Below are 25,269 nucleotides of genomic sequence, written 5' to 3'. Positions count from 1 at the left end.
TTTCTTGTTTGTATCGGCGTGTCCTTCCCCCACAAAGCCAGTTCTTGGGCACACTAACGACAGTACCTGCAACACTTTGCTCTCCAACGAGCTAGGTATTTCCTTTGCTCTGAATAACAACACCCTGAGCCCCGCTAGCTAGCTTAGGCTAGGCTAGGATTAGGCTAGGGGCACGTCGCCCCGGCTAGGTGACGGGAGTGGTGGGGACCGCGATCATCATGGTAGTAGCGCTGGGTGGTTGCACGTTGGGGCTGGGAGGGCCGGTGGAGGAGTAGGACCGCAGAAGGACCTTGTGCTTGGTGGCCCCTTCCTCGCGCCTCCTCTGCTGCTCTGCCAGGAACTCCTTGAGGCGTGTGGTGGTGAAGGTGAGTGTCTGTCTGCGAAGCCGCATCAGGTAGGCGTCCTGCAGCCACGAGTTGCTGAAGCAGTCCTTGATAGCCGGCCGGGCCCTGGGGGTTGACACAGGTTTTACTTAATGAGCGGGAAATCAGGGTTGATCGTGATGTCTATCTGCCGGTGGGTGCTTTTGTCAAATTCCTCTTTGCAGTGCTGTCAGTGCATTCATTTGTTAGCATGTGTGGCCCCCAGTGGGAACGAAACCTCTAACCCTGTCAGGGTAAATGCCCTGCTCAGCCAATTGAGCTAGGGAGAACCATGGAGTTGGACATGACTTGAAACCTTAAACATAGGTTATAAACTGTTTACATCATTCCAGTTGAACCATTGATGTTCAAACGGGTTCTTTGTCGTTTCTTCATAGACAGTGATATTTATTTTTCCTATAAAAGAGCAACTGCAACAAATTCAATTCAAATGTGTCAAACAAAAGTATTGTTATTTGGGAGTATTATTCTGTGTGAAGCAGGCCAACTCACCAGGGGTAGCTACAGATGATCTTCTTGAGGAATAGAGAGGCACTTTGGGATACATTCTGGTAGAGTTTGGAGAGGTCAAACTTGGCGGACTGGATCCTGACCTCCGTCTCCTGGGGGTCATTCTCCATGAAAGGTGACCTTCCACTCAACCTTTGAAGAACCACACAAAGAGAGTGTAGGAATCACATGAAGGTATATGAAAGAAACAAGTCAATGGCGCCATATAACGTAACAGATGATATCATTCTGTATTGGCCATTTCTAAGTAATGAGACAACAAATTGGTATTTACTACACACTAATTGTTCCATTTCACAAATCAAATGAATGCAAAGGAAACCCACCCTAGGGGCTATATCAGTTATAATCAACAACAAAAAATAAAAATAAGCTGATAATAAAATTGCCTCTCCCCAACAGTAACACAGGCGTTGGGCCGGAAAGAAGACTCAAACGTAATCCTGAATACTCCTTAAACCCAACTCCCCCTGTGCATGTTAAAATAAAAACCATGGCAAGGCGCTGCTATTTGCAGAGATCTAACAGGGTTGGAGAACCAAGAAATCTCCTGAACTCACATGATAAAAGTCAGCACGCCCACACTCCAGATGTCTGCCGGAGGACCGACCACATCCCCCTTCACCATCTCTGGAGCTGGAGGGAGGGGAGGGTGGGAGGGAGGAGAAGGTGGGAGAGAGCGGGGAGGAGAGGAAGGGAGGAAGGATGGGAGGAAGATTAGGAGGGAGGGAGGATGGGAGGAAGGAAGCATTGGAGGAGGGAGGAGAGAGGAGGAGAGGTAGGGAGAAAATAAGGGAGGGGAGGAGATAGAAAGGGAGGAGATTATGGGAGGAAGGGAGGGAGCAGAGGGTGGAATAGAGGAAGGATGGAAGGGAGGGGTGGGAGGGAGGGAGGGAGGGAGGGAGGGAGGGAGGAAGGGAGGATTGGAGGAGAGGGTAGGAAAAAGGGAGGGAGTATGGAATAGGGCGAGGAAGGAGGTGTGGGTTGGGATAGTGGGAGGGAGGAAGGAGGAATGGGTTGGGAAGGAGAGAGGAGGGAGGTTTAGTCAGAACGCAAACCAACATTTTTAGGAACCAAAGCTCCCTGGGTTTATATTCTCACTTTATATTTTGGTGGTTTACCTTATTTGCAATATATGTGTGTAATGTCACCTAAGCAACTAATTCCCTGATGACATCCATGAAACCAAATAGAATGTCACAAAATTTAATTTGACAAATAAAATATGAAAACAGGGATAGCAATGTTCGTGCTGAGTCCCTTGCTATTAGTTGTCCAACCCTGACCAATAAACAGATCTAACGAATACATAATAATATGATGACTGCTGTGCTATAACATATGTAAGACCACACTGCATGTGTTGTGCCCTATAATATAATTATGTATTCAATCTAACCCGACAGAAAAGTTATGTGTTGTATTTGTGTATAAGTACTATTCTGCCCAGCAACATACCAAACAAAATCCTTACAATAAATCTATTTCAGATTCTGATTCTGATAAAAGCAGAGATGGCAAAGTATAGAAAAACAGCAACAATGCTGAGCCCACAGCCCCTGGTATAGAAGGGCTTATCATTAGCACCAATAACACCAGCTAACTTATGGTACCACTCCGTCCATCCACGAGAACCCTTACACATGTACTCCAGCGTGCCGATGGGGGGGCTGAACTGCTTGAGGAACAGGGGGTTGAAGCTCTGGGCGCTGCCGAAGTCGATGATCTTGATAACGTTCATGTAGGTGACTATGATGTTCTCCGGCTTGATGTCCAGGTGCAGGATGCGGCGTGTGTGCAAGTAGTCCAGTCCCTGCAAGATCTGGATGATGTAGGCCACCACGTCGTCCTCCGAGTAACGGAACCTGTGGCACACCCACAGACAATTTTTACTCAGTGTTTTCATAACGTTTCTCCATTGATTACATTTTTTTTGGTGGGGATATTTTGGTCATTAATGATCTAAGATTTAGACATCTTGCTCAGGGAAAGCCACATGTTAATCCGAGATCTAGCTGTCCTACTCTGTTATGACAGAACTTCTGGACACCAAAAACTGCAACGTGCAGTTTGTTAATGAGGATAAACTGCCCGAGTTGTTGAAGTTAGGTGAAGGGAATTAAGTGTAAAATAATAATATTCCTACAGGGGTCAGACCAAATGGTGTTGATTTAAAACCAATACAAACATTATTTTACAGTTTGCTACTATTGGCAGTATTTCTTTGTCTGTTTTTCTGCTTCAATGTCTGCAGTAACTTGGGGTGATAGCTACTGAATGTCTCAATTCGAAACAGTCATCCCAGACACAGGTTGAATGTCCTTCTACATGCCTCACAGTCGGTACGGTGCGCTGATCGGCGGCGACAGCCCTACCGGTCGATGAGGCTGTAGAGCAGCTCCTTGCCGCTGCAGCACTCTGCGATGAGCACCAGGTAGCGCGGCGTGACGTAGGCCTCGTGCAGGGCCATCACCTTCTCGTGGTGCAGGGACTTGAGGATGTCGTACTCCTGCAGCACCGAATGCTTGGTGTCCGCCTCGTACGGCACGATCTTGGCCATGAACAGGTTGCCCGTGGCGTTCTCCCGGCACTCGCGGATCACCCCGAAGCGGCCCCTGCGTGCGGTGATGAGAAGCAGCAGTCCGATCAACCGAATACTTCAGATTTTGTGAGTGAATAGATTGTTTCTTTGTGTTGTTTTATTTGTATACAAATACAGGTTAGTGGCAGGATTTCATTTGAACTTCTGATTCAGTTTGAATTTTGCAGCAGTATGATCTACTTAATTAATTCGTTTTTATTTTGTACAAATAAAGCAGTACATCAAAGCATTCCAAATTATTATCATGAAAGGTATTTTTCTATGAAATGTTATGTTATTAATTTTGAAATGAACTTTGAAATGAACTTTGGAATCAACCTTGAAATTAACCTTTACATGAACTTATATGAATCAACTGTCAAATGCATTTTTAGTTTGACTCCAACTCCACCATTGTCCATCCACTTCTCCATACCTGGCCTTCTCATCCATGAACGTGTAGGGCTTCTGGGGCACTCCCTGGCGAAGAGCCCCCTCTCCGGGCCGTCCCAGGGGCGTCCTGCGTCCCGACGGGGTGGCTCGTCCAGAGGGGGTCACCCTGCCGGACGGGGGCCCGCGGGGGTCCAAGCCCCCCTGGGGGCCAGCCATGGGCGACAAGCCGGACACCAGCACCACGGGCGGGGCGACGACCGGGGATGCAGCAGGTGCGGCGGCAGAGGTAATGGTGATTGTGGTGATAGGGGTGGGGGTAGGGGAGATGGTGGTAACCGAGGTAACGGCCAGCGAGGTGGGGGGAGTGGCGCGATACATGGGCACAGAGGAGATGGGCTTCCCGATGGCGGGGTCGGGGGCGGGTGTGGATGAGGTGACAAAGGGGGGCGGCGACATTGGGACGGGGCTCCTCGGTTTGGGCAGGACGGTGGGGGGCGGAGCCAGCTTGGTTTTGGGCCCACCCATGTTGATGTTGAGGGTGGTCTTGGCCTTGACTGGGGGGCTGGGCTGGGCCACGGGGGCCGCAGTGACAGGGGTAGGGGTCGGACTGGGGGCAGGCGCTGGGCGGGTTGGTGCGATGGGCGCGGGGGACACCGCTTTAGCTGCCGACACGACCACGGTGGGCGACGGGGTTGTCCTGGCGACGGGGGTGGGCCGGGCAGTGGGGGGCCTTGCCGTCGTGATGGTGGGGACATTTGGGGCGGCGAGGTTGACTGTGGGGGTAGTGGTGGCGGTCTGGGTGGTGGTCACCATGGGTTTGCTCTGAGCCGGTTTGATGGGCGTCACGGTCATGCATGATGTCATCACCACGGGAGGGGTGACGGCCGGTGCCGTTTTGACCACCACGGGCGCGCTGCTGGTTTTGGACGGTTCTGGATACACACGCAGAGAGAGACGGGATGTGTGCCATCTTATGAACCACTTACATTTAATACATGAAGGAGGATCATCCTAATAAGCAATCATCATCATCATTATCCTCGAGCATTGCTTCTGTATACATCCCACAAAGATTAGTTAGTACTTGTAGTAGGTGTTATTCCCCTAAGCACTTTATTTGGTATGTTGACCAACAATCACTACATGGAAACAAGTGTGATAGATGATTGTGTACTGAAGTAAGATGAGTACGGACCTGTTGGATCCAGACAAACTTGGTCAGAGAGGTTGCTGTACGGGCCCTGGCCCGCCTTGTTCACACACGCCACCCGGAAGCGGAAGGATACCCCTGCTGGCAGGTCAACCACGTTGTAGTAGCAGTCGGCCACCCCTGTAGCCACGATGAGCCACAAGCTTTCTCCTGGAGGAGGAAAAGGGGGAGGAGAGGTGAATGGGGGGCAGAGAATAGGAGGAAGAAAGGAGTGGGGAGGGGGGGAGCAGAGAAGGGGAGGAGTTGGATGAGGAGAAAGGAGTATGTAGGAGAGAGGAGGAGGGTGGGGGGGTTGGCAGGAGGGTTGTGGGGGAGAAGGGTCATTAGGAGGAGGGATGGGAGGGAAATGAGGGATTAGAAGAGAGGAGGAGAGGAGAGGATTAGAGTGGAAAATAGGGGAGGAGAGGGAAGCAAAGGGAGATGGAGGAGCGGGAGAAGAAGAGGAGACGGGAAAGGATAAATGAGAAGATTAGAGAGATGAACCATTATAATGTGCATATCCCTTTTAAGCTTACTGGGTAACATTCAATAGCCTTGAACACAACAACGGAGACATAAAGCAATATAACATGGGTTTGCATACTTCTGAGAACGCAGAAGTATGCACACACAAGATTCATGTAAAATACTATTGGAGGGTGGACTCACTCTCTGCCTTCCTCTCCAGAGAGTAGGTACATGGAGCCAGGTTGTCTGAGGGCCTCCACACCACCAGAGCTGTGTCCTTGTATTTCTGGGGGATCTCAGGGGTCCCTGGGCGATTGGGAAGGCCTGCAACGTACAGGTCATCAAAGGGTTAGAGAGGGAATACAGGAGGCGGACACTGGGTGGTACCCATACTTAGGACCTATGAAACTGCTCCAGGAGAACGAAGAGTATGGAGTATTTGTATTGAATGTAATTGCTGTGAATCACACTTAATTTATACTATGAGTATGATGACATTTGTGTTACATTGTGGTTCGTTACAAAGCTGTATCTATTGTTGACTATAAAATGTCATCTGTAACTCGTCCCAAATGAAACTACTCAGACTACCCTACTCTAAAGTGTTTTTGTAGATGAAGTAAAGGTGGTCTCACGGGCCAGGGAGATGGTGCAGGAGCTGAACACTGCGCCCAGAGGGTTGGTGGCCACACATTCGTACAGCCCTGCATCCTTCTTGGTGGTCTGCATGATCATCAGGAGCTGCCGGCCGTCGGGGCAGGAGATCAGGTTCATCCGGGCGTCGATCTCCAGGGCCCTCTTGTCTGGGGAGACATGACACCAGCTGGAGTTAATGTCGGATGATTGTTTCGGGAAACTTTCGTCTTTGGCTTGTTTTGTCAATGTGGATAAGGGATCGAAATCTGAGATTCATAATAGTAATTATCAGGGACCAATTATTAAACATGAGAATATCGCACAGTATTGTTCGAGTATCCTAATATTAGTTCTAGTATTCGTTTTTTATTATTTGCAATATTGCTCACTGTCTGTTGCTACTGACTAACTGAATTTCCCTAAGGGGATGAATAAAGTATCTACCTACTAACTTACTTACTTATTTTTATTATACTTATTGCATAGAATTAGATATAATAAAGCAAAATGGTAAAATAAAAAAATATTCCCTGACCTTTGACCCAGGCGATGTGGGGGTGTGGGCTTCCCGCAGGCAGGCAGCTGAGAGTGACTGGGTCTCCCTCCAGCAGCACATGGTCTCTCAGCTTGATGTGGAACACTGGAGCAAAGTCTAGCGGACACACAGGAAGTAGACACGACTTAATGAGAGTCATAGCATGTAGATGGGGAATGGTTAGCATGCCGGTTCATATAAGAACACTCAGCCCTGCACTCTTTATTTAAGGCAGAAAAAAATAATGAAACATATAATTATATATTGTAGACAGATGTGATACACTCAAAGAATTAATCAAAACATCTTGATACCAGAGTGTGAACTCTAAAAGGATTGAGCAGAATGGTTTGCATACAGCATACGTTATTCTCATTATTGAAGATGTCATCCAATTATTAATTCAGAGCACTACTGAAGTTACACTAGCATACCGGCTGCCAGCTTAGAGTACTGGCGTGTCCGTAGACCACTGCTGTCTCTGGTGATGGCGGTGGGAATGTCCGGCTGTGAAACGGTCTTGTCCCGTTTTCCTCTGGTCAGGCCCCAGCGATCCCAGCGTGACCTGCGCTCAACCTCTCCGACTGAAACACATAAAAAAGGTTAATCATCAAATAAAGAAGGATTTCAGAGATAAAAGGTATTTGTGTCAAAAAGGCATTTAGGTCTAGCCTGGCTCCACCCGCCTATGTACTTCCGCTCAATTTGAATTTCCCTTCAGTACCACGTCTGGGTCTATGGTATGTTAGTGGGTTTTCTCCGTCCATATTTTCTGCGTCCAATCAGTGAACAGAGGGAGTGGCTGAGAACAATGGCGTTAAAGTCAGCTCTCATTGACGGACATCTTCACGCACGGTGTTTGGTTTGTTTACAGCCTGCCTCGCAACGTGATTCTCGGCCAAAAGTTAGTAATTGGTAAGATCCAGTGTGGCACTGGGCATATCCAATAGTTTTAAACTTCAACAGACACACGCCTTCAAGTCAGTTAACGTTTGTCAATTGAGTAGGTCCAGACACTGAAATGAAGAATGAGAGTCTGGTAGGACCAGGCTAATTTAGGTCAGCTCATGACTACAAAATAACATTATGCTGATAAACATCAAGTTATTTTTTTGGAACTGATACAAATCTTGTAAAATAAAATTTAGAAGATGTTGAGAGCATGGTTTCACCCTACCCTTGGACGTGTCCGACTTGAGGCTAGACATGGAGTCCAGGGACTCCGAAGAGGCGCCGTTACTGGTCTGAGCCGCCAGCTGGTTCGAAGGCACCGCCACAGTCTTGACGCCGCGATTCTCAGAGGCTGCGCGGCGAAGCATCGAAAAGATGGGCGTGCGCTTTTGCTCCTTCTCGTCCGACACCTTCCGCTCCTCAGAGAAGCTGCGGATCCTGGTGGAGATGCCCGCCACCGTCGACTCGATCTTCCTGCGCATCGCCAGGACCGGAGACTCTTGGGGTTTCTTCACTTCCTTGTCCCCTGACTCAGGCTGCACGTCTTCAGCTCCACCGTCCATCCTCGACATCTCCACCTCCTTCTTCTCCTGAGAACCCTTTCGCCCCAGCGTCCACGACAGTCTGCGCTTCGAAGCGGCTTGTTCTTCTTCCTTGGCCATATCTTCTTTGCGTTCGGCTGACGGCGTCCTCTTCAGACGCATGGAGAGCCTCTTCATGAAGCCCTGGTCCTTCTGAGCTTCACGGAGATCCAGGACAGACTTGGACTTCTCCTCAAGTCTCCTCGGTGCGAATTCCAGAGGACCGCCGACCGGTCCTGGGCGGTAGATGTCTTCCCCCGTCTCCGTGGCGTCTGGGGCCACCGCTGGCGGTTTGTCTTCGTTCTTTGATCTAGTCAGGAATTTAAAGCTTCTCGTCAGTGACGACTCACGCTTTTTGAAGCGTGCCTCGAAGACTTCTTCAGATGTTATGTCCTGGAAGTCGTGTCCAGCGTTTAGTTCCCGTGTCAGAGACTCAGAGACAGCGTGGGGTGGGCTGGGTTCTTTGGCGATCAGTTCAGGCGATGCAACTCGCGAATAGACAGCGGCGTGTTCATTGGATGAAACAATGATTGGCTTTGAGCGACCAGGGAAGGCAGAGGGTGTTTCAGTTGGGGGAGGTGCTTGTGATGGAGTAGGTGTAGGTACAGGTGACGGAGAAGACGGGGCAGTAGCAGCAGGTGGCTGAATAGTTTGGGTTGACGTTGGGAATGTTGACGATCCTTGAGCGGCGATTGGAGTAGAGGGGTTTGACGAATAGGATGCATTTTCAGGTGTAATTGCGGGTACCATGATGGTCTGCATGATGCTAGCATATGCCGACCTCCTTCCGTCTGGAAGAACAACCACAGCAGGAGGTGTAGGTGCTGTAAGTTGGGTGACAACACTTCCGGATACCCTTGAATAGTCGTGTGTAGGTGTCACAATAACTGCGTTTGTGGGGATGACCATATCAGAAGATTTATCAGGCATATTCACTTCGTTTTCTTCTTCTTCCATTTCTTTATTTCCTTTGTCCTTCTCCTCTGGAACATTAACAGTCTTCTTCTCCACTTCCCCGATTATCTCTTCTTTTTCTTCTTCTTCCATTTCCTCTTCTATCACAGAGCTTTGGGCCATGGGAGGAGGAGGAGGTGGTGTCGGCTCCCTCTGCCCTGTGTACTCTGTTTCCATCATCTGGTCTTCTGATATGCTCATGTCCTTCTCGGAGAAACCACTCGTGCTTGATCTCTCGTCAAAATTACTATCTGTCGTCAAACCGTCCGTCTTCTCACTCATAGCCTCGTCCAGTTTTGCATCTCTCTCCATCAAGGACTCCACACTCTCTGTTTTCGTAGGACTCTCCTGCACAACAGACTCTGGGGTCTGTGGCCTGGGTGAAGGGTTTCTGGGTGTCACCGGACGGGAGTCCAGCTTCGGCTGCTCAGTGAGCGAGGACATTGATATGGCCTCCTTGAGTTTCCTCTGCTCCACCTGGGCCAAGGGGATCTCCAGAGGCGCTCCGGAGCGGCGGTGCAGGGGGATCGGCTCAGAGTCACCCTGACTAAACGAAGCGCTTTTGCGGAGCAGTTTAGGCTTCGGAGCCTCCTCCCTCGGGGAGCACTCACTGGATGCCGCCCGGATCAAGGGAGGCGGCCCCAAGCGCGGGCCGCGAGCGAAGCCCTCTGACGTTTCCAACGTCTCAAACAGAGGCCCTCGCAGCCCGCTCAGCTTCTTGTCCCCGGTGCCCCCTCGAAGCAACCGCTGCCTCATCTGCTCAAGTTTCATGGCGTAGTCCTCCTGGCTCATGTGGGCGCCGCCCGGGCTTGCGCTCCTCCTCGGCAGCTCCATGGACACAGCCTTCTTGAGGCCTCTCCTTCCCTCCTCTGGTGGGGTCTCCCCGGCTTGTCCTTCTTCGGGTGTGATGCGTAGCAGCAGGGCGCTGTCGGCCGAGCCACCCCGCCGGAGCTCCCCCCGTCTGCGGCCGCTGTCTGGTTTGTCCGACTCCACACTGGAGCCCCGGCGCAGGGGTCTCCGGGACTGCTCGGACCGCTGCGGCAGCTCGGCCGGTGGCTCGTCGTCCGAGGAGCTCTTGTCGTTCTCCTGCTTGGACCGCTTGCGTAGGCGACCCTTGCTGCCGGCAAAGACTTCGACACTGTCTCTCTCCGCAACGCCGGGTTCCAACTCCATTGGCTGCTCTTTGGCTGTGGCAGAAGACCAGTCGGTGGAACCGTTGTGCTTCCCGTTGTCCTGCTCAGTTCCCTGGATCTCGTTGAGGGAAACCCTGGAGCCGGAGAACTCCATGTGGAGCGGCATCGGGATGATGGGCAGCTCGTCAATATCCTCATCGGAGTCGGAGGAGGACGATGGCAGAGGGGAGCCCTCCTTGAGGTTCCTGGGAACCGCGATGGAGATGTGACTGGTGGAGTCGTTCAACAGCTCCGGGATGGACCTCATGACCATCTTGGATTTGTAGGTGATTAGCGATCGCTGAAAGGTGACATGACATCATCAGAATTTTTAACTAGTAATCTACATTCATAGGTACATATGTTCTAGGATATTCTCGATGTAAGAGAACAATTTGACATCGTACCTGCCATTTTCTTCGAAATACAAACTTCTTCAGGGAGTCTGTGCTCAAAGCCTTTCCCTTGCTAAGTGTCTACACAAAAACAACAAAAAGTCATTAAACTACAACAATAAACTCCCAGTACTCCCAGACATTTTTACAGATCCTAGGGTGGCTCACCTTAAACCAGGGGTGGCGGAGGCATTCCTGAGTATCAGGCCTCCTACAAAACAATTATAATAATAATGTGAGGATATATTGCATACATTGGGAGCAGAATAGTATAGTGGGAAGTGTTTTTGACTCCCAGCTGAAAGGTTCAAGATGTAGACATCCTTGAGATAGATACCTTACCCTGTTAATTAATGACAAAATAATATATATTCAAGTTACTTTTTATAGAGGCATCTGTTGAATACATATTAAGACAGAATGCACTATTTAGATCCATCTCAATAATGAAATATATAATTAAAAACCTTCTCCAGTAAGTTCTGTGAATGGTATTCTAAACTTGAATTAGATTATTGCTCACAGGTGGTCTGCGACCAGCAGCTTAATGATGAAGCCCTTGGCCTCCTTGGCCTCAGCAAACATGTTCTCCTGGAAGGCCACGTTGTAGTTCCTGATGTTAAGCACCGAGCTGCGGTCGTTCTCCCCAGCGAACGGAGAAACCCCCGTCAGGCTGAAAGCACACACACACACACACATTGAGCTCCACTCACTGACTACCAAGAACGTATTCTGGCAATCAATCGTTCAAAGCATTATCATTTTATTTAATTATAAGAGTTGCTTGATTATTACAGTTACTGAAGAGCTAATGGACTTAAGGGTATATTAAAGGTTCCGTTTTGGTTCCCTGTGTCCCTGCCTCTGTATGAGCAAATTCATAATTTAGACTGCTCCCAGGTAATTTCTTAGCACCTCTTCCCTGATTGGTTTGGGTAATTAATCTTCAATGTCAATCACAGGTACATGAATGCAACAATTTTCGGTGCCGGAGAAACGTAGGGAGGGAGAAAGCAGAGGGGAAGAGGACCGTTTTTTTATATATATATTTTCAAAAACTCCTGTCTGCTCTTTTTTGTTTGACTCACTTTACAACTCTCAAATCCTGCCTACAGCACCTTTCACAACTGCTACCATTGTTAAAATCATATTCTGGCCAGCATATATTTATATTTAAATTGCCATTTCTGATCTGATCGCTTTTTTGCTTTTTAAATAACTGAACCTACCACAAATATGCAAGGACTCCGATGGGCCTGGAAGAAAAAAAATAAACAGAGAGGAATAGTTTTATGAAAGGGCAATGTCTTGGCAATTTAAACATTCTTCAATTTGATTACTGGGAGTAATTCTGAAATTTAAGGGCCGTACCAGATATCTGTTGCCTTGGAGACGGGGGACTGGTTGACGATCTCTGGCCCTACGAACTCGGGGGTGCCATACTTGCAGTACTGGGCCTCGCCGGGCGTGAGCTCCAGCGCATTCCCGAAGTCACAGAGCCGGATCTGATCGCTGTGGGCGTCGCTCATCAGGATGTTGTCAGGCTGGGAGACAAGCGGGGGGAAATATATAATGTATTGAGATTGAGACTATGAAGATTACTATTTACATATTATAAAAAAAGACAACATTTTGGTATTATTGGAAAAAAAAATTGCAAGATGATTATCTGTCAAGATGGAGCCGCCTCACATCGCTCTTTGTTGATTTAATTGCTTAAAAATTATGACATTATATAAAGATACATAGAGAGAATGTTAAACAGCGCATGTTTTTATAATGTTACACGTTTCTAATGTCACATCCACATCAGCAACACACCAGACCAAATATATCTGGGGCTCAGTTTCCAGGAGGCTTCCTATAACTGCCATACCATTGCAGGAAGCCTCCATGTTAAGAACTGACTTTGCATAGTGTGGTGGCCCAGCTGCTGAGCAGTGCCCCACAGGGCCACATGGTGGCCACAAAGGCAGGCAAAGGCAGCCAAGGGGTGTGGTGTTGGATGGGAGGTGCTACTCTAAAAGCTGTGTCATAGAGACCCCGCCCCACTCAGGTGTCTCAGCTTACCACTCACAGGTGTGCTGAGTTATATCTGCAATCAGGAGGCCTTTTAACCTCACCAGAACAAGCTGAAGACAGACTGGCTGGAGGAGCGTGTGGAGTCCAGACATTCACTAGGCCAGTCTCGTGGTAAGAGGCCTGTGGCCAACCCTCTTGACCCAACTGGTTCAGGTTCAGGTTACCTTATTTGTACCCGTAGGTAAACTTGTTTCGCAGTTTAAAAGTGAGCTTCCGTTATACGTACACACAAACACAAGTCGGACAGTTACATAGGTAAAACAATTTAAGTGCTCCAGTGCTAATCCAATTTTGGACACTTAAAACTGACCAACATAAGTCAGATAAAGTAAAAACCTGATAAAATGATCTAAAAATCAACAAATAAATAAATCATTCATACAAATTAATGTTTTATAAATGTAGCAGTTTCACTGAACCCTTATAGTGAAATTACGTCCAACTGGACCGAAGGACTGTTGTTTACACAGATCTTTGATCTGTGTAAATTGTGTCGCGCTGATACGAGAGAGAAGGCCTGCAGCTCGAGAGGAACCATGCTGTGTGTTTAGAACCATGCTGGGTGAATAAACCTTGATAACTATGCCTCTTCTCTTTGTTTACATTTGCATTTATACACTTTAATATACTGTGAGAGAAAGACTTGTACCGTTTTTTTTCTTTGCCCTATTTGTTCTATTTGTTTTTACTTTAGCATTTACTTTAGCGTCTATTTCTGTTTTCATATATATATTTATTTTTATTGTACTGCATCTTATCCTGTGTTTTCCACTGTTGCTGGGCTGTTGTAACAAAGGATTTCCCCCTCCGAGGGATTTATATAGTTATCTTATAAGGCCCGTATGTGGAGCACCTTGATGTCCAGGTGGATGATTTTCTGCTGGTGAAGGTAGTCCAGTCCCTCCAGCAGCTGCCTCATACAGGAGCGCACCTGGAGGCGAACAGACAGTAAAGTACAGTGTTACCTCAAAGCTTTTTTTTTTACATGACGTTTTATGTTAAAGTTTTAATCACACAAAACCAACTCACGTCAGACTCCGTGATAATAGATTTCTTGGCAAATCTCTCGAGCAGCTCCTCGTGACATCTTTATTAGATGGATTAAGGCACAGTCACATTAGATTATATTTGATAAGACTAGATTAAAGGGGAGTAGACTAGATCAGACTACACGAGACTACACTAGATCAGTGCAGTGGATGGATTTTAGATATGTACATCATGTAATATACATCATCACATTTTATCAAATCAATTACATTTGATTTATTTCATTTTATCATATTATATGATAAACATTCATGTTTTATAGTTTATCGCACACAAACACAAAAAAACGAATAGTTAAAGGGAAAGAGCAAATTTCTTAAACCTGCAATATGTATGTTTTCCCATTAGCAGTCTCTAGTGGCTCGAGTTGTAACCACAGTAACAGCTTTAAATTTGTCACACGGAGGTGGATCAGGGGGGTTAAAATCGAGCAGGAAGGATACATCTCAGTGACGATGATGACGGCGTTCTTCTTCTCGAAGGCGTCGTGGAAGTACAGGATCCTCTCGTGGTCGAGTCTGGCCAGCAGGTTCATCTCCCTCAGCGCGGACGCCTTCCGCTTTGCGCGGGCCGAGATAAACTTGGCGGCATACTCCGTCTTCCCGACCTTCAGGACCACACGCTTCACATAGGAGAACGCACCTCTGGCAGCGAGGAAGGCGTGATATAAGCAGAGTTAAGGATATGGGCATATCTATATCAAGCATTAACCTCACATAGCTCCAAGTAGCCTACAACCAAGTGTTGCCTAAGCATGTCTCCTGTTTGATGTTAGTTTAGTTTTTCCTAAAATAGCTTATAGTCCCTACCAAATGAAAATAATACAATATATTTCGGAGGAAAAGATAATTGAAGGATCATCCTTAATTTTCGCATGATTAAAGTCAAACCTACCTTCCAATTTCCTTGTGGATTTCGTAGTAATCGGTCATTCTGCGCATCTTTCGCAAAATGGTCTTTTCATCTTCTATGGGATTCTCTTTCCTTTTAGCTGGTAAGTAAAAAACATATTTAACATTTTTAAAACATTATCTAAAAACTGCAATTTAATACTATTCTTTCACATTCTGATTGAGGGGAAATGTACCAGTTAACTAACTAGTTTTGTTATTTGATGGGTTTTTTTGTATCAGTTCTGACTTGTTTCCTGCATGAATTAGTATTCAAATATGATTTGACACGTCTGTCAAATACAGTATGTGCCATAACCATTCTTAGAAGCAAAGTAAGGATAATGTTGGAACAGGGTGGGCGTTTGGTGATTCACCTTCTTCGGCTATTCTGGGATATTCTTATCATGGACCAAACCTAAGTATGCCTTCTTCAATCTTAAATTATTTGGCAGATGCTTTAATCCAATGCAAGGGTGCGAACAATCAGACATTTCAATCAAAATGTCTAATTCAAATAATTCAGAAGCAGTCAAGTTAAGTATGATTTAGTTCTTCTTTTTTTTTTGGTTGTCTTTGTAATCAAATGCATACGAGGAAATCTGGACAAAGAAATTTCTAGGCACAAGAGCTGAAAACAATTGTTGAGGTGTTCTCACACCAGCGATGACATTGTACCCCCCCACTCACATCTTAGATCAGACCACTAACCAACAAATACACATGGATGGAGACACACACACACACACACACACACACACACACACACACACACACACACACACACACACACACACACACACACACACACACAAACATTCTTTACCTGCGTGCACCGTCAGTTCAGCCTTGCAGGTGACGGATCCTGCCAGGTTCCTGGCCGTGCACGTGTACACCCCGGAGTCCTCTCGGCGCGTGTTCAGGATCACCAAGGAACACTCATTGTCGTCGTACACAAATGTGTAATGGCTGCTCTCGGCCAGCAGGACGTCATTCTGAAATGACAACGTCAACTTTAGTATCAATTGTTTTTGTATAAACTTAATTATAACTGATAGGTATATATCTATATATATTATAATTATATTTGTTAAACTTCTGTATAATTTGTATTAGGTTAACTTTAATATAAATTATTTACCGTTTGTGTAAATGATACAAGCTAACCTTAAATATTTTATAATATAATAACTCTATTGAACCATATTTCTATTTAAAATCCATCATACCATTAAAGGAGAATTTCACCATTGGAGACATGAATAAGTATTAAAAGTGGGTCATATATGTTCGCGAATAGTAATATAAATTTCTAATTTGGTGACTTCTGGACCAAGAAAATGCAGACGTATGGCGTATGTGGATTGAAGATGACAACTCCCACAATTCCAATCAGTGTTCACTCCCTGAGGGACGTAACATAACAGCCAATCAGTATTCACTCCCTGCAGTCCAGAGGGAACTGCAGCATGGAAGATGAGTGATTGAGTGAGTGAGGGCCGTTTGCGGACTCCCGGAGCTCTATATCTAAATAATATAATATATAGGTATCTATATAATATCACGGCCAAAAGCTGTGCGCCTACAGATGATATTAGGAATTAAAGACTGCGTCGGGTTCTCCTAGTGGGGGTTATCTCGGCCAGAGTCCTGCACGGGTTTGGGTACCCGACGGGTGACCAGCCCAATTTGGATGAAAGGAGTGAAAAATGATACTGTGTTGGACAAGGGTGCGGGTCGGATCAGACGCCTGAAGAATGCGGGTCGGTCGCGGGTTTTGCGCCTCGCCAAACACCAGATAGTGTAATTCCCCGGCATTCCATCTTTTGTTTTCCTTCGGGTCGGGCGTCGGTATCAATTTATAGCGGGTCTGGTTGGCTGCTGAATGTAATTCGCGGCTACGGGCGGGTGGGGGTTTGCAAAATAAGACCCGTGTATTGATTCTCGCCCATGTTGGAGAAGGAATTGGGGGAAGAAACGTTGGCTTTGACTCTCTGAAGTCAAGATGTACCGTGACTTCAGATTGATGTGGAAAGACCAGAGACGTCGGAGAACCCGACGCAGTCGTTTATTCATAATACCATCCAGAGGCACACACAGTTTTTGGCCGTGATATTATATATTATATTATAGATGTCTATATGTTCCAGGTCTCCCGCCGGAGCTCCCGGAGTGTAGAATGTCGTATAGAACACAGCCAAAAGCTGTGTGCGCCGGATTATATTATGAGTAAACGACTGCGTCTTTGGTGCTACATCATTGCTTCTTTAGCGCTCGTGTGATCTACCGGTCACAACGGTCACACGGTAACGTCAAAATCCATACCGTAGCGCAAATTCACACTGGTGTAAGTCCCACCCACTGGCACTGATCTGTAATGTGCTTGTAAATCCCCCCCCCCTTACACTTCCTGCTTTAAATGACGCAAACATTGTCATTTAAAGCAGGAAATGTTAGAGGTAGATACGGATCTCTCCCCTCTCAGGGGAAAATGAGGGAATGATGCAAGACCATTCAAAAATATGACTGGGTTTCTAACGATACAAAGCTAAATTCAAATGGGTGATGCGTCCCTTTAGCTTATCCTGTAACCTTTATATGTGTATACTACTACATTAAAGGTCCCATATTATACCACCAGGTGTGAGTGTGATTAGCCGTTAAAAGGCGTTTAGAAAATCTGAAAACGGCTCGTAACGGATAATCACACTATCACAGTGTACTTATACATAAATATAAGTTTATTACTTGCTTTATCTAGTCTTAACTAGAACAGCTTGCTATCATTGTATTATAATGAACACAGGAAGAACACAGAGAATGTAGTCACCTTGAACCAGAGGATGTCTGGGACTGGCTTCCCCTCCACCACCACGGCAAACTGGGGGGTCTCTCCCACGCACACATCCAGATCCTCCATGATAGTCTCAAAGGTCGGGGCCGCTACACAAAGAAACAAAAACTAAACCGTCAAAACACTAGTTACACAGTTGGATTTTACATTTTGATAATGATAGCCATGGGAGTACCTTTTGTCAGAGAACAGAATAGAACAGAATATAAATTGGGGATCAAACCAGGTACCTTTCAGCTGGTAGCTGAACCCCCTAGCCAGCACAATACCCTCCACTCCCACACATGTACTTTTGTCAAAAAGCTCCAGACCTAACAAGTGCATGTACATACCTGCATCTTTTCTACACATATGGAGGACATATCAGAACCACACTGTACTAGAATTGTTTCAGTGCTTTGTTTTCAGATTCAGATTCAGATACAGAGTTTATCTTATTACATCTTAGCGTAAAAGTACAAAAGAGTAAAATTCTTAGACTTGGTTCCTCAACAGTCACATGGCAGTTTTGTATCTAAATCAATTAGTACACATGACACACACAACATGGCTAACGGTGTCTGCCGCTAGACTCAGGCTACGCCTGAACTCACCGGCCATCTCCACGGGGAAGGTGCAGGTGTCGTTGCCGTGTTTGTTGGACGCCACAAAGGACATGGGGCCCACGTCAGGGCTCTTCACCTTCAGCAGCTTCAGTGTGTGCTGGTCGTCATCAGGCATCCCCATCTCGTACACACCAGGCTTACTGGACAGAACCACGCCCTTCCTGGATGTGGGGAATATAGGTTATAGTATACGTATATATAATTATACATACATACAAACATACATATATACATACATCAAATAGATAAATATACATAAATATCCACATACATTCACGCATAAATACACACAAAATACATAAGACAACACATACATAATCATATACACATAAATATATACATACATACATTAATATATATGTATATCTATACATATATATATTCACTGTTTACCTGCACAGCAACATTAATATGGTTTCAAAGTCAGTCTGGGTCACGTAAATCAAACAAAATATCTATGGATGAACGGAATTATGAATTAATTTACCAATGGACCATGAATAAAAAATAAACAATCAAGAGAATTAAACCTGCACTACGTAAGTTCTAACGTTAGCAGGTTCTAGTGGACTGAGTCAGCTACAGTTGTAGATAGAGTTACAGCTACAGTAATAGCTACAGTTATAGCTATATCCTTTTCAAAGGGTGGCGGGTATAATTTATAGAGAAAAATTGCATGGATGGATTGTGTCATGGATGTGTGTGTCCATGAATCAAGTATTTATAAGGACTACGTGTAATAACCAGAAATGCCCTCTCGGTACTGACCCCTTTTGGCAGCAAGAGAACTGCAGCCTGCTCAAGCTCATGCATGGAGAGAACCGGAGTGCGAGCTCCGCGGGCGGAGACAATAACAATCATAAACTGTTAGTTACAGTTTATGATTGAGTGGATATAATAAACAAAAAAATGTACAAATCAGTTTGGATAGAAGGAACTGATATTTCTGCCAATACACTTGCTTACACGTCCCTTCCTTTATTTTTTTCCCTGGCAAATCCTGCCTGATTCTATTATAATAGAAATCAGCCACAGGCTGTTCTATGCAAGCGATAGTGTCGGGAAGGTCTCGTTTTCATATTGAAATTACAACATGTTCATATATCGGCCATTTAAAGCGATGTACAAGTGCTACACATAGTCCTTTTAATGGGGTACATTGCTGCACTAGAAAATTACCTAGTTAGGGTTAGCTCAGGCTCATAGTTCAGTCATCATGAACAGCTGAACAAACAAATTGAGTAATTAAAATATATTATGACATATTATGAAAACAACACTTTTCCTGGGATTTGGATTTGTTTTGGGTCTCTGATGGTCCCACACGCACACAAACTTTGAAAAAAGTCTGTTTTTCATTTTTTAAGTGAGATGAATTTGGGAAAGTACCCGCCTACCGTTACCAAACGTGGGAGTTCGTTTCAGTGCCCCCTCCTACGTAGGAAGGGGGCACATTTGAATATTACCTCCCACTTCCCCAACCCCCTCCAATCAGAGCATAGCTAAGATGTTGTGGACCAGGGGACGAGCGCTGGGTGGAGATGTTTGTGCATTTCGGAAGCAGGGATATTCCATACAAAAATAGATGTCTAATTTGTCAGTTTGCCATGTGACTGACTGGCAGGGAGTCCGGCGGAGCCCCCGCCAGCAGCTCCGGCCGGTCGAGCTCGGCGGCGGTCCGGCAGCTCAGCTCCGGGAGTACAATCCCTTTCTCCGCCGTAGCTGCTGCCGAGGCGTCGGCGGCAGTCCGGAGGAGGAGACATGGAGGAGAAAGGGATTGTACTCCCGGAGCTGAGCTGCCGGACCGCCGAAGCTTCGGCGCCTGTCCGGCAGCTGAGCTCCGGGAGTACAATCCCTTTCTCCTCCATGTCGCGGTTCAATATGGACTTCAGAGAGTCAAGACCAAAGTTCCTTTCCCCAAATTCTTCTGAACCATGGCCGAGATAACCCCAACATGTGGCAGTGACGTGGCATGTGGCAGTGACTACCAGAGACGTCAGACGCGGTCTTTATGATTCATAATATCATCCGAGGTGCACATAGCTTTTGGACTTGATATTAGATATAATATTATAAAAATACCTATAAATAATATAATATTATTATTATTATATTATATTATATAGATATAGAGCTCCAGTATTCCGTAAATGGCAACAATCACTTCTCCCCCATGCTGTGGTTCACTCTGACAGCTCATTGGTTAATGAGCAGTAGCTCATTTTGCATTTAAGCTACAGACAACAGAAACAGCGAATTCTGAAGAGACTGAAACAGAGGGGAATAGCGGTAGGTGAGTTTTTTTTTCCTGAAAGCTATTTCCAGCAAACAGCCTCAAAAACAAGCTTTCTGAAACTCATATACTATGTTTACTTGTTGGGAAAACAACATAATATGTCTCCTTTAAAAATGTTTAATAATGATTATGAAGACAGATTCATTAATTAAATCAATAATTTGGATGAACGAACAAAGTCAATTAATCCAATCATTTCAATCAAAGAAATGAAGAAACATTTAGTTATTAAGAGCTGAACAAATGAAAGAACCAACAAGGCAAATGATTCAATGAAAAATATAACTGAAGGAAGGAATCAAACGCTGAAGCACCTCTGCCAGATGACGACGGCGTTGACATGGTTGAGCGTGACTGTGATGGTGACCGACTGGTTCTCGATCACAAACACCACATCTGGCTTGTCTGTTATTACCGGACACTCCTGGAGGTAGGGACCTGTGAAACATTAACATACACTTCATCATAAGCTTCTACCATACCAGTTTAAATCAACATAGGTGGGCAAACTACTGCCCGCGGGCCACAGGGGCATTGTTCAATTTATTTATTTTTTTTGCATTATTACGCTTAATGATAGAGTGAGATAGAAAGGAAGGTAATCAGCAAAACATTTTTGTTCGTCAATTCACGATTCAAGACGTCAGAATGAAAGCCAGTTCTCTACTGGCATACAAACTAGCAAAGGCAAGGGAGTATTTGGAGGAATGCATGATAGAGACATCAAGTCTTTTATGTCCAGAAAACAAAAGCAAATTTGAGTAACTCACCACAAAGAACTTAATGATGAAGACTTGGCCAATGGGTTAGGCAAGAAAGCAGAGTCTTTTAACTTTTATTCGTTATCCCTGGACGAAAGTACAGATATAAAAGACGCTGCACATACTATACTATAAACCCGAAGTTCACCGGAAACATTTACCAGAAACACATGTTTACTAGGAACCAGGGGCGTTTCTATGGCTCATAAACATCCAGGGCTTTGCCCAGAGGGAAAAGGAAAATGGCAAAAAAAATTTGTATGCTTTATTGTGCATGCAAAATTTTTCATAAAGCTTTACCTAAATAAACAAAATGCGCAGTTTATTATAGCTTTAAATAGCTACCTGACTGCTGTGCTGCTTATCCCCAAACATCTAAAGTTCCATTCCATTCATTTCAGAGTGAAATGAATACAAGTGAGACAGACCCTATATATATATATATATATATATATATATATGACTGGGGATAGGATAAGTTAATTCACTTGAGGTGGTAAACAGTCTGGTTATGTTTTTAAAATGTTTATTCTCTTGCCAGATGGACTATATAGAAGGACTAGGCTACATTATTTTGAGATGTCCCTGGAATCCCAATGTTTCTTTCTAAATAACTAACTACCATTATTGACCAGAATCATTTCATCACTTCTAGACTGGATTGAATGATGCATTCCATAGTTACTAGTAAATATACCAATAAATATTGAAAATTATTATTATTATTATTATTATTATTATTATTATTATTATTATTATTATTTATTTATATTCAGGGCTAATTAAATAATATAAACAGCCTAGTGACGCCACTGCTAGGAACCTTTTACAGAAACACGTTTACCAGAAGCCTTCACCATGAACCCAATGTTTAGCAGAAACCTTTACCATAAACACACTGTTTACCAGAACCTACCAGAAACAAACAGTTTACCAGAAACATTTACCATAAACAAACTGTTAACCTAGAACTTGTACCATAAACAAACTGTTTACCAGAAGCCTTAACTATAAACACACTGTTTACTAGAAACATTTACCAGAAACACACTGTTTACCAGAAAGCCCAAATCATAAACGCAATGTTTAGCAGAAACATTTACCATCAACACAATTTACCAGAAGCCTTACTTTACTTTGAACTAGGTCAATAATTGTAATCAGAAAAAATTGAGGGAGAGCTTCTCAATTATTTTGTCACAGTGACGTTTCTTCTCCGTTTTATATGACCTTGTCGTACATAGACTTTGAACGCAACCATTAACATAACACTACTATAATAACCCTTACATAGACTAGACAAGTCAATAATAAAGCCATTATCTGCATACCTCTGTCCAGCAGCTGCAGGGGCTCGGTGGCAGCGGAGGGCTTGCTGAAGGCCTTGGAGGTGATGGTGAGCACCCTGAAGGTGTAGCGGACGCCCTTGGAGAGGGTGGTGATGGTGTAGACAGTCTCCTTCAGGCTGGAGGCTATTATGGTCCACTGGATGGATCCGAGCGCCTGCTGCTGGATGGCGTACATCAGGGAGCCCGCCTCTGGAACGCATCACGTTTACAGTCAATACAACTGGGTTTGTATCATGACCTTCATGTAGTTTAGAGGGATTACAGAGGAAAACATACAATAAAACTATGAATAACATAATGTTCCTGAATTTCCAATCTGGAATAAATAAAGACAATCTTGTCTTATATTGAAGCTTAATTTGAGGATTGAAATGTAATAGAAATTGCTTAACCAAATGTTGAAATATTTCTGTAAAATTCAGCTGAAGCAGATGTAGAAAGAATGTAAAATAACTAGAAAATGCATTTCCTGCAGAAAATGCGGTGAGCGCTGTAGTACAAAGTGAGGTTGAAAATATTGTTTAATAAAGCCACATAGATTAAGACATAAATTAATAAATGTATGTCTTAATTAATAAATATTAATAAATATTAATAAACATAAATATCTAAATTCCGTTTGGATATTATTGAAGGTACAAGTGTGTACTAGATTTGTTAAATGGTTCGAACAAAGATAAATGGTTGAAAATTGATTCAGTTACGTCTTAAACAGTTTGAAGTACCAGTACCAGCTCTGCCGTCCTCCCATTGACTCCAGTGTTAAAAAAAATAATATTTTAAAAGTATAATATTTTAAAAATTATAGAATATTTAAAAAATCTGAAAAGAAGTGCGCGATTCCAAGCTATTCTGAATATTTTAAAAATTCGAATGGAGTCTCTAGGTGAAAAATTGAGGAAGGAGATAGGTCCCAACGTTTGCAGAGAATAATAAAGGAAGAAAGAAAGAATAAAACTTATGAAGAACAATAGTTGAGCGCTGCATGCAGCACTCACCTAATAACGCTACATTCAATCAGTCTATGCCGATTAACATAGTTATTTGCTGGTTTATTTCTGATTAAGGGGAAGTGTTTGGCGTGTCTTTGACATATGTCCAGTAATATATGGTTATGTTCCGTGTATTTATGGCCAGTGTTAAGTGAAATGTTGGTCAGGATGTAGTCCTGTGTACCAATGGAGGGGTCCAGCCTCCTTGGCTTCCTCCAGGACAGGGTGACCGTCTTCCCAGTGATGGCCTCCACCACTGGGGCCCCCTCTGGAGGGTCAGGGAGCATGTCTGGAGAGAAGAACCATGATCAGAATCACAGATGGCATGACTGTCATGGAAATGTCTCCTTATTCAGCACAAATAGCACATTCAGAACACATACAGAAATTACAGATATTTACCCTAAATTTCAGTTATACAGTTAATATCAGTTCAGAATATTTTTTTAACAGCAATTCAGATGTGGTTAACATTTGTGGTAATTATTTGGCGGTCATTATAATCTGATCCTTTACTTACAAATATTAACAAGCCACACGACTTGCAAAGATTACCTGTGATATAGAGGGGACTGTAGCCCAGCCTAGCAGAATCTTTTTTTGACGTAGCCTAGCAGATCTTACCTTTGACGTAAGCTAGCATAGCCTAACAGATGTAACCAGAGGCTGTAGCCCAGCCTATCACAGCAGATGTTACCTGTGACGTAGAGGTGGCTGTAGCACGTTGCCTTGCCAATCTTGTTGGAGATGACGCTCTTGTAGACGCCGCCATGGGCATGGCACACAGAGCGTATCACCAGACTGTGGACGTCCCGGACTACACAACAAAAGGGGAGGGTCTTAAGTTGATAAATATACCTCAGATGTCATGTAGGGTGAAGTAACGTAAGGCAGGGTAGCCAGATAACTTTCATGCTCCTGCAGTGTGACACGCGTTCAGCCTCAGCCTCACGCTCTCACTCTCACAGGCGAACATATTATTGTCAAATCGACCTTGACTCTAGCTAGTTTTCGAGAAACATGGTTGATTCATCTGGTGTTTCCATGGAGCTGTCTCTTAATTACTCCCTGGTTGGTGCGCAATGGTTTATCTGTGTTGATTGGCCAGCTGGTAACGTACACAGCCGGGAGCCTGGGTCCAGAATCTTTTTTCTACAGGAAGTAGCTTTGGATAAAGACGGCTGATAAATCACCAAACATCAAATTGTTTCCCTTCCACCCGATGTGTTCCACACAGGGAGTAAAGCAGACCATTTTCACTCAGTTAATTTAACAATGCACTCTACCAGAAAGTCGAGCACAGTGGCAAAATGTTCAACTCACACTGGGTCATCTTGCGGTCCTCTGTGCTGTCGATCCTCTTGCCGTTGTGGAACCAGGCGATGGTGGGGTAGGGCAGGCCGGCCACCTTGCACTTGAGCACCGCCTCCTTGCCCTCCACCACGTCCAGGTCGTACAGTGGCTTGATGAAGTCGGGCATGGTGAAGCGCTCCACCTCGCTCTCCGGCACCTCCGGTTCCTCCGGGATGGATGGCATCTTCTCCAGCTTCGCCCTGGAGGAGGGGGAGGAGGAGGAGGACAGGAGGAGGAGGAGATGACGATGGATAAGGACATGGAGGGACGATGGAGGAGGAGATGAGGA

The 25,269-nt window shown here is 45.0% G+C and overlaps 1 protein-coding gene across 1 annotated transcript in view; it reads right to left on the bottom strand.

Moving 5' to 3' along the window:
* Positions 1 to 184: 184 nt before the first annotated feature.
* The window catches only part of spegb (striated muscle enriched protein kinase b), a gene marked incomplete at both ends in the record, with an annotated part of 42,283 nt that continues 17,198 nt past the window's right edge, over positions 185 to 25,269 (bottom strand). The window contains 29 exons of the mRNA XM_079733786.1: positions 185 to 449; positions 876 to 1,025; positions 1,454 to 1,529; positions 2,535 to 2,758; positions 3,269 to 3,508; positions 3,911 to 4,799; positions 5,063 to 5,227; positions 5,726 to 5,848; positions 6,160 to 6,327; positions 6,696 to 6,812; positions 7,130 to 7,279; positions 7,873 to 10,654; positions 10,761 to 10,829; positions 10,917 to 10,959; positions 11,272 to 11,421; positions 11,978 to 12,004; positions 12,120 to 12,292; positions 13,684 to 13,761; positions 13,860 to 13,917; positions 14,324 to 14,524; positions 14,775 to 14,871; positions 15,597 to 15,765; positions 17,601 to 17,713; positions 18,218 to 18,390; positions 20,840 to 20,963; positions 22,618 to 22,824; positions 23,812 to 23,916; positions 24,325 to 24,444; positions 24,951 to 25,180. Coding sequence (XP_079589912.1) covers positions 185 to 449; positions 876 to 1,025; positions 1,454 to 1,529; positions 2,535 to 2,758; positions 3,269 to 3,508; positions 3,911 to 4,799; positions 5,063 to 5,227; positions 5,726 to 5,848; positions 6,160 to 6,327; positions 6,696 to 6,812; positions 7,130 to 7,279; positions 7,873 to 10,654; positions 10,761 to 10,829; positions 10,917 to 10,959; positions 11,272 to 11,421; positions 11,978 to 12,004; positions 12,120 to 12,292; positions 13,684 to 13,761; positions 13,860 to 13,917; positions 14,324 to 14,524; positions 14,775 to 14,871; positions 15,597 to 15,765; positions 17,601 to 17,713; positions 18,218 to 18,390; positions 20,840 to 20,963; positions 22,618 to 22,824; positions 23,812 to 23,916; positions 24,325 to 24,444; positions 24,951 to 25,180 — 7,486 coding nt within the window. The remainder of the gene's footprint in view (positions 450 to 875; positions 1,026 to 1,453; positions 1,530 to 2,534; positions 2,759 to 3,268; positions 3,509 to 3,910; positions 4,800 to 5,062; positions 5,228 to 5,725; positions 5,849 to 6,159; positions 6,328 to 6,695; positions 6,813 to 7,129; positions 7,280 to 7,872; positions 10,655 to 10,760; positions 10,830 to 10,916; positions 10,960 to 11,271; positions 11,422 to 11,977; positions 12,005 to 12,119; positions 12,293 to 13,683; positions 13,762 to 13,859; positions 13,918 to 14,323; positions 14,525 to 14,774; positions 14,872 to 15,596; positions 15,766 to 17,600; positions 17,714 to 18,217; positions 18,391 to 20,839; positions 20,964 to 22,617; positions 22,825 to 23,811; positions 23,917 to 24,324; positions 24,445 to 24,950; positions 25,181 to 25,269) is intronic.

The sequence above is a fragment of the Pollachius pollachius genome (assembly GCF_949987615.1).
Source record: "Pollachius pollachius genome assembly, chromosome: 3".
NCBI lineage: Eukaryota > Metazoa > Chordata > Actinopteri > Gadiformes > Gadidae > Pollachius > Pollachius pollachius.
Note: the sequence above shows the minus strand (reverse complement) of the source record. Positions and strands in the feature narration are given on the sequence as shown.